We start from the raw sequence: 9,767 nt of genomic DNA, 5'->3' as shown, positions 1-9,767 counted from the left end.
AAATAAATCATCATCATCATCACCATATATCATACCCCAGTTAGTCCTTTTCTTACCAGTCCTTGTTGTTTGTGAGGGTCTAACTGAGGGCACTGCACCAAACTTAGCTTCATACTTGTTAAATACCTCAGTTAATTGTACTCTTACAAGAGTTAAATAACCAGAGTAATCATGGTGTGTGACACCAGCTAAAATAGATAGAACTCTATTGAAGCCCCTCAATTTAGCTCTAGGATCAAGAATGAATGCAAATGAATAGAGAAGTGGAATATCCCTCCAGTACTTAAGGAACTTAGTTTGCATAGGAAAAACAACAGTTCCAAGCAATCTATCATGTTCATATGAATTTAGATGTTTAGCAATCTGAATTATATGATGCATCATCAATGAAGATGTTGGATAGTAGACACCAGATAGAACACAGGTTGAGTCATAAAATGGTTCAAGGAATACCAGGATTTTTTCAGCAACATACCAGTGATCATCAGACAAAAGCAAAGGTTCACCTATAGCTCTAGGGTAGTGAGTTTGAATGAACACATCAAATGTGTTCCTGTAAGGCAGTAGATGCTTAAGCATAAGGTAAGTGGAGTTCCACCTTACCTCCATATCCAATCCAAACTTACGAGGACGTGTATTCATAGCAATGCAATATGATTTTTATAAAGCAATGCGTTGATTAGAAAAGTTCAGAAAAGATATAGCAGTTCTAAATGATTCTAGATAAGGTTGAATCCTTTTTAAACCAGACTTAACAATCAAATTCAGAATATGACATGCACACCTTTGATGCAAACAAGCATCCCCAACATAACCACTAAGTAGAGGAGTAAGTCTCCCCATAGCAGAGGTATTAGCAGAAGCATTGTCCAGGGTTACAGAAAAGGTTTTATCATTAAGACCATATTCTTTTAACACCTCTAATATTCTCTCAGATATGTTTTCACCACTATGTGAGACATCAATTAGCCTTAGTCCTATTATCCTTTTTTCCAATTCCCATGCAGAATTAACATAATGCACAACAACACTCAAGTAATCCTCTTTAGCATTCCCAGACCATATATCAGATGTCACAGCAACAGAAGAAACAGAATTTTTAAATGTGTCAACAAGCTTAGCACGTGAATCATTGTAATACTTTTTAATATCTCTAGTGGTTGTTTGCCTAGAGACAATAGAAAATCTAGGATTATGAGCTTTTTTAATGTACTCTTCAAAAGCAGATGATTCAGCCAAGCAAATAGGTAGATCAAGCCTACTTATCAAACGACACATCTCAGACCTAGCAACATCAGCATTGTACTCCCACAATCTAGCACTACCATCAGGATTAAACTGGAGCAGGGACTGGGCAAAGGCATTTCTGCCATGCTTCAGTTTGCATGTAGTTCTATGCCTATTAAGATGACCAGTGCCACCAGAAGATTTAGTAGACAAAACACACTTGCAAACTTTGCACTTAGCCTGACACCTGACCCTCACACCATCAACAACCTTATATATTTTGTCAAAGTCATTCCAAACATCAGATGTGGAAGCTCTATTTCTTACCCGAGAACTAGTAGGTGTGTCTGCCTCAGCATCGGCCACAGCAGTGTCAGGATCTATGTTGATGGGCTCAGCCGCCGATGAAGGAACAGCAGCCTCACTGCCACCAGTTTGGGCAGGCACGGTGTCGTCGTCGGCCATCAAGCACATATCACAGAGCACAGGCCACCAGATTAAGAACTTACCAAAGCCGGAGCACCAGATCGGTCCCTCATGGCTAAAATCACAGAACAATAGAGTAGATTAGGGTTTGAACCAACACAGATCACAAATACAAACACTGGATTAAGAACTTACCAGAGCCGGAGCACTAGATCGGTTCCTCACGGGCGGCTCAACTCACAGAACACAAGGTAAAGTAGAGTAGATTAGGGTTTGAAGCAACACAGATCAGAAATAGAAGCACTGGATTAAGCACTTACCAAACCCGGAGCACCAGATCGGTTCCTCACGGCGGCTATAATCAGAGAAGGTATTATAGTAGATTAGGGTTTAGGGTTGGTACACAGATCACAAGAACAAGCACCGGTTACGATACACAGATCACAAGAACAAGCACCGGATTAAGAACATACCAGAGCCGGAGCACCAGATCGGTCCCTCACGGGCGGCTAAAATCACAGAACACAAGGTAGTAGAGTAGATTAGGGTTTAGGGTTCGAACACAGATCACAAACATAGATCACAAGAACAGATCACAAGAACTAACACCAGATTAAGCACTTACCAAAGCCGGAGCACCAGATCGGTCCCTCACGGGTACAATCACAGAGCAAGAAGGCAGTAGAGTAGATTAGGGTTTGGGGTTCGAGCACAGATCACAAGCACAGATCACAAGAACAAGCACTAGATTAGGAAGTCTCAACCTCGTCGGAGATGTCGGCTAGAGGCAGAAGAAGACGAACATTGAAAGCTTACCATAACCAAAGCCGTGACGGCCAAACCACCAGGCAAGAGCCAAGCAGCTACCAGGTGAGGCCGTGATGGGAAGCCAGGGGGACGGTGAGGAGGAGCGGTGGAGCACCGTACCGGAGTCGGACCGTGAGGTGGAGCGGCGGAGTCGGACGGTGAGGCGGCGGCGGAGTCGAATCGCCCCCAAATCGCCAGGAGACGGAGAGACCGAGGGCGAGACCGCGAGAGACAACGGGCGAGGCGAGAGAGTGAGAGTGTCTGACGAGGCGGGCCCAGAGGAGAGGGGGGCGACGGATATTTGGGTATCCTAGTATCCGTGCCTAACCGTGCCTGGGGCTTAATCGTGCTGTGCCCGTGCCGGCCCAGCGTGCCTGGTGCTCGGCCCAGGCACGGCACTACCTGTCGGGTCGTGCCGGCACGGGCCCGGCACCAACCGTGCCGTGCCCAGGCACTACGGGCCCTGCCGTGCTTCGGGCCGACCCGATTAGCCCGGCACGTCTGGCCATCTATATTTGGCCGTCAGCAGCAGATTCTGATGACCAGGCTGCTGATAAGCCGAAACAAACATGCCAATATCCCCTATGCAAAATCAAGGCCCCTTCCATACGGTTCAACCTCCTTAATCAACGGAACACGATTAGAAGGGTGAACACTGAACTGTCTCCCAGCTCAGTTCTAAGGTCATTTAACGCGATGCAGCTAGGCAGCCCACATTGTTTTCTCTCCTCTCTGTTCAGCTCACTCGCATTCTCGGAGATTCGTCGCAGCAGCAGCAGTTTGTACCGTGAATCAGATCTCGCTTGTATACAAACAAAAACTTACCGATTCATTCAAATGTTACCTCCTCTCACTGACAGCCAGCTTGCATGCTAGTAGAACGCATGTTCCGAACATGTCTGGACATGGCGTAGCTGATTTTGATGGGTCAACAAAGTGAAACAGGACAGGAAACAAGCACCGGCGAAACAAAAATTCGCCAACAAGAGCAAAATTCCAAATCCAAACTGAATAACAACATTTATTTACCATTATTTCAACACAACACAGGCCAGCGACGAAGTCATCCGTGGCACGTCGCTACGTCTCGTAGAGCACCGCCCCAGTAGGATAGCGGTGCAGCTGCACGGCCGCTGCCCTGGCCCTGGCCCTGGCCTTATAGCCGTAGTAGTACTCCGCGAAGGGTACCACAGCGCCGCCGCCGTGGCTGCCCGTGATCGTCATCGGCGACGGCGCCACCTGCAGGAACATGTAGTTCCCGGCGAAGAGGTCGCCGACGTAGGGCCGGCCGTCCCTCAGCCGGCGCGCCACCCTGGCGACCGACGCGCGCACCCGGGCCCCGGCAGCCGCCGCCCTCCGCCGCAACGCGCGGGCCAGGGCGCCCCAGACTCTCGCCCTCCTCAGGCGCCTGCCGCTGCCCCGCCTCCGCCGCCTCGCCACCAGCGCGCGGTAGTAGGACCGGTACGAGTCCTCGATGGCGGCGGCGGCGGTAGCAGGACCCGCCGTCGTGGCAGGAGGATGGGGAGGAGAGGGGGCGGCGGCGGGGAGCTTCTTGAGCCTGTGGTAGGGGAAGCTGCGGCGGCCCATGGTCGCCAGGTACGACGAGCCGCCGGCCAGCATGCTGAGCGGGCCGCTGTGTAGTGTAGCTGGCCTAAACCGTAGTACGTGAGGACGGGAGGGAAGCAGGCGTTTTGTACCACGAGGGGAATAGCATGGGCGACCGCGCGCGCGGTTGAGCTGGAGCTGGAGCTCGCCGCTGGGTGTAGTACGACGGGCATGGACGCTGCGGCAATTTATTAAGAGGGCGCTAATTAAATGTAGCCGGTCAGACGGCGGGCAGGTGCCTGGGGTTTCCGGTCGTCCTCCACCATTAATGCATGCCGGAGCATGCTTGCTAGGTAGTCGGTGCTCGGCCGTGCAGGCACGGTACTGTTGGTTTGCTGCTGTACTGTGGCTGTGACAAGGTTGATAATAAATTCTAACTATCGTTCGTACTTCTATTACTCGATTGCACCTACGACTCAACGATCTTAGTTGATTTTACGATGCTATTGCAGAGATAGAATTTACGATTTTATAGGCCTATATTGTTAAGACATAAGACTTGTGAATTTAGGATTGTACCAAAGGCAGCAAGGGTGGATCCACATTGGGGTCAAAGGTGGCCCCTCAATTTTTAGTACCTCTTATATCTCATGTTTATTTACTGTTAAGTATAGAAAAAATAAAAAAATTAGATAGATTAAACCAGTTCTATCCTAGACTTTCTAGTTGGATTGTTTCAGTCCTCCTAACTCTCGTTCTCCTTCGGTCTAGTTCTTGCATCTATCAGATCGATCTCATTCTTTCCAACGCCATCCGAACTAATCTGCCCCGATGCCCCGTGCCCCGTTCCCGATGCTACCCGCCATTGTCACCTTCCCGATGTGTGTTGTCGTCCGACCTCGACCCCTTCTCTGACGCCTCCACCATGCTCGTCCTTGTTGCGACGTCGGCCCGTCCAGTAAGCCCAATCTCGCCGGTCGCAAATATGTGACCCATCGCCGACAGACGGCGAGCTTAACAAACCAGCGAGTGTTGACTCTCTGTCGAAGAGGTCACCTGACTCCACCTCCTTCCTGATGGTCCCACCCTTCGAGAAGATCTATAGATCGACATTCAACAAGGGTACATATAGTTTTGATTTGGTCAGCAAAAAATTAGTGGTGTGCTTGCTCTATTGTCCGTACAGTTTTCTTCTCGTGAGATCATCTGGACATTAACACCATGTCTCTGCAAAACGTTGAATGCCTAGCATGCAGCAAAAGGGCTAGACATTCAAGAATCATGTCGATATCTGTACATTCCCTAACAGTTAGATGATATATTCCCTAAACTTGTCTATGAGTGCTTATTTTGCTTGTTTAGTTCAGCACATGACTTTGTGAATTCTTCACTCGAACACACAAATCTCTTATTCTCAACCACATCGCTTTTCTTGGCTTAAGCTCATATACGAACATAAAGCCCGCTTTCATGTGCATCCACTTCATCAAGAGTGTCAAATGACATTCCTACGACATGCTTGAGTCTCTCTTCCTTGCAGCGAGGTACAAACCATGACGACTGCAGTGAAAAATATTAATGATTTATCAAGTATTCAAGTCAAAGTGTGAGCTCTTGACATTCATGAATGTTGAACAAATTGGATCCTTTTTAGGTGTACTGAATCCCTCACAAGAATCAGCATGACACGGAGCTCCAGCAATACCATGGACAGAACGGTTGGGCTCCACGAATGCACCGACTTCAACAAGAGCGGTGAGTTGAAAGGGAGCAAGGTCCATGGCATCCACACTGCTAGTAGGGTCTACTCTTCGCGCATCGATGGCGTTGAGAAGCTCCATCAAGCCACCACGGATAGGGCATGCATGCCGGTGGCAGCGCCATGTTGCAGCGTCCTCGGGCCCGACGATGAGTAGATGGCGGCGGCGGGTGTAGGCTCTAGCAACAACGACAATGGCGTTTGGCGAGGCCATCTGCAGACCAGAACGATGTCGGCATCAACTCCATGAGTCTGGTCTGTTTGCCGTTTGGTGGAGAGGGGGGTGCAAGGAACAATCCACATCACATGAAAGAGTGCACGGGATTAAGTGCTTGTTAGGGCGAAAGCGAAGATGCCACCGTTCGTTCCATGCCTTCGCCGACCTCGCTGGATCGACGGAGACAAGACGACGGACAGACTTACCCTTCGCCCGACACGGCGCCGGACGAAGACCTATGACGAGGTCATCCCATCTCGCGACCTCGTCCCGCATGGAGGCCCACGTGTGATCCGGCCCATTGTAACAGGCCCTGCGTGGCCGCTGCGCGTTACGGGCCTATTATGTAAAAGCCTCCCTGTAATTACGGTCCGTAACCCTGCTTTATGGGAATATTCCGGGGATAACCTAGGCGCCTGAGGGCACATGCGTCCTTAACACTGGACGCTGGGCACTCAGATACCTATAAATACCCCCGCACAGTGCCCTTGAGAGGCTAGATTAACAGAGCTATTGCTATCTCGTGCAAAAACCCTGTTTGCATTGCTACACTCCCCCGTTGGATCGACTTGCACCGGAGAGTAAGTTCCAACATTTGGCGTCCACCGTTCGTGCTACGAAAAAACCACCCGCGATGGCACCCAATAAAGCTAGCTCGAAGGCTGACGAGGCTGCGAAGGCAGCACTGCTTGCCGCAAAAAAGGGCAAGGCCCTCGCCCTCACCCACTCCACCCACCAAGAGGTCACTGAAGACGACGTTCTCCGCACCTGCGAAGACGACGCTCTCCGCACCTGCGGCCCTGAAGGACAGCCGCAACCTCCCCCAGGCTTCGCTCCACCAGAGGGCACGGACTTCACCGAGGACGGCGAAGTCATCGGTGTCTCAGCAGAAGAACAGCTACAGCTGCGCGCCCTGCGCATCAAGAACCGCAATCTCCAGAAGCAAAAAGAGATACTTGAGGCCAAGCGCCAACATGTGTCTGCACAAGCCAAGGTGCGGCAAATGATACGAGACGAAGAGCAGAAGGCCCAGGAGCTCGAGCAAGAGATCGCGCTAATGCAGCGCGAAGGCCACTTCGGCCTGCAACACGATCCACCCCTGCAACAGCGCGCACAAGTCGAAGACCTGCACTTTCCCCACCGTGATCACGCCATCCCACACGCCGCGGGGTTCCAAGGTGTCAACTACCTCGACGAGCGAAGTCCCTTGGCGCCACACCTGCAAGTGACACCCTGGCCTGCCAACTTCCGGGCAGGGACCTATCCCAAGTACAACGGCAGTACTGACCCAGCACAGTACATCATGAGTTATCAGGTCGCCGTTGCATCTTCCGGAGGGGACGACGCCACGATGGCCAAGTCTTTCATCATTGCCCTCGAGGGCCCAGCTCTCACCTGGTTCACCAGATTGCCCTCGTTGTCCATTGACTCCTGGAGAAGCCTCCGGGACAAATTCCTGCTCAACTTCCAAGGGTACCGCCCAGACACCGACGCCCTGGCCAAACTCTCACTCTGCAAGAAGCTAGAAAAGGAGACTCTGCTGGAGTACTACTGCAAGTTTCTGACACTCAAGTCACAGCTACCCTCGGTCGATGACCAAATCGCCATCCACTACGCCATCAGTGGCCTTCGGGTCGGCGTCCTCTACAGCCACTGCATCAGGGATCCGCCCAAGAACCTCCAGGAGTTGTATCAGCTATTTGAAAAATATGCCAAATCCGAAGAACTCCACCAGCGCAAAATTGAGTCTCAGAGGAAACCCAAAGATGCTCCACAGTCCAGCCGCACGTGGACGAGGACTCCGCAGCCAGACTCCGGTCGGGACGGCCGCAATCAGCAGCAGGTGCACAACATCGCCAACCAGCACCCCGCTGGTGAGGCCCCTCGCCGCCAGGAATATCCCCCCCAGGGCCGCGGAAACGGAACTCGCGGACGGGGCCGGGGACGTGCGCAACCGCCGCGCTGATTTTACTGCCTGTTTCACGGCGAAGACTGCGCCTACCAAACCAGAGACTGCCCGGAGACGAAGGCCACCAGAGACAGGATGGCATGGGCGCAACCAGCCGACAACCCTAGAGTCGTCGCACACACATATCAGCAGCCCCCTCCACCATACATCCACGCCCCCGCTCCGCATCCACCGCACCACGCATACCAACACCACCAGGAAGTACAAATCGTACCTCCCCCACCCCCACCTCCACATCAGCAACAACAAAACATCCACCACCCCCATGCCCCAAAACAAGAGGACTTCGTCGATCAGCCGTATCGCGGAGTCATTCATATGATCACTGGGGGGTCCAGCACCGACTTCGACACGAAGCGGCAGAAGCGGGACCACTACCGCAGCATCAACCACGTCGCCATCACCGGTCCGGTCGTGCAGACGAAGTTGTCCCATGTGCCACTAATCTTCGACGCCCGAGACGTCGATCTGCGCAGCGCCCCCCACATCGACGCCATGGTTATCAACTGCAGCGTAGCAGGCTGGGACCTGCACAAAGTCCTAGTCGACAATGGCAGTCAAGCAGACATCATTTTCCTCCATGCCTTCGACCGCATGGGCATAAGCCACAGCCTGCTCAAGCCTTCGGACAACCCGTTGTATGGTTTCGGCGGCAAGGGCACATTTCCCGTCGGCAAAATAGAGTTGCCTCTCTCCTTCGGTGTAGCACCCAATGCCCGAAGTGAGCAAGTGACCTTCGATATCGTCGATATGGTGTATCCGTACAACGCCATTATGGGTCGGGGCTCCATCAACAAGTTTGAGGCAGCCATTCACGGACTTTACCTGTGCTTGAAGATACCAGGTCCGTTAGGCGCCATCACGGTCTACGACAACCAGCAGATTGCACGCAACATAGAGCGGGACTTCGTCCCCGGGCAAAGAAACGTGCACTGCCTCACGGCCCAGCGCGAGGTCCCTGCGTCCGCCAGCCCAACTGACAAAGAACACGACAAAGCACAACTACAGAGCAACGACGGGACCAAGACTGTTCCCCTCGACCAGGCCACGCCCAAGCAGACAGTCACCATCAGCGAAGACCTCACTTCGCATGACGAGGAGAAACTCCTCTGCTGCTTGTCCAAGAACAAAGACGTCTTCGCCTGGTCCGCCCTCGACCTGGTCGGGGTCAGCCGATCCATAATTGAGCACAACTTGGGAATCGACCCTTCGGTGAGACCGAAAAAACGGCGGCTCCGCAAAATGTCTGACGAGAAGACAGAAGCCGCCAAGGCCGAGGTACATCGCCTCCTGGAGGCCAAATTTATCGAGCCAGTGGCTTACCCCACGTGGCTCGCCAACGTTGTGATGGTGCAGAAAAAGAGCGGCAAGTGGCGGATGTGCATCGACTTCACCAGTCTCAACAAGGCCTGCCCAAAGGACAACTTCCCGTTGCCTCGGATCGACAAAATAGTCGATAGCGCGGCCGGGTGTGAAGTCATGTCACTCCTCGACTGCTTCTCCGGTTACCATCAAATATATATAAAGGAGGAGGACAAGGCCAGCACCAGCTTCATAACACCCTTCGGCACATATTGCTTCATCAGAATGCCGGAGGGACTCAAGAACGCCGGGTCCACTTTCTCCCAGCTTACCAAAACGGTGCTCGAGGGGCAAGTCGGCAGAAATATATTCACATATGTGGACGACATCGTCGTCGCCAGCAGGAGCAAGGAGGACCATCTTGCTGACCTCGCCGAGACATTTGCGAACATGCGGGACGCACGACTTCGCCTAAACCCCGAAAAGTGCGTCTTCGGCGTTCGCCAGGGGAAAAT

The 9,767-nt window shown here is 52.3% G+C and overlaps 1 protein-coding gene across 1 annotated transcript; it reads right to left on the bottom strand.

The window, feature by feature from the left end:
• Window positions 1-3,456: 3,456 nt before the first annotated feature.
• Window positions 3,457-4,172, bottom strand: LOC100277262 (uncharacterized). Its single transcript, NM_001150881.3, has one exon. It carries the CDS (start codon window positions 4,078-4,080, stop codon window positions 3,541-3,543), a length of 540 nt encoding a protein of 179 aa, NP_001144353.1. The 5' UTR covers window positions 4,081-4,172; the 3' UTR covers window positions 3,457-3,540.
• Between the last annotated feature and the right edge of the window lie 5,595 nt (window positions 4,173-9,767).

This window comes from Zea mays, chromosome 3, assembly GCF_902167145.1.
Source record: "Zea mays cultivar B73 chromosome 3, Zm-B73-REFERENCE-NAM-5.0, whole genome shotgun sequence".
NCBI classification, from domain to species: domain Eukaryota; kingdom Viridiplantae; phylum Streptophyta; class Magnoliopsida; order Poales; family Poaceae; genus Zea; species Zea mays.
This window is presented reverse-complemented; position numbering and strand designations above follow the sequence as displayed.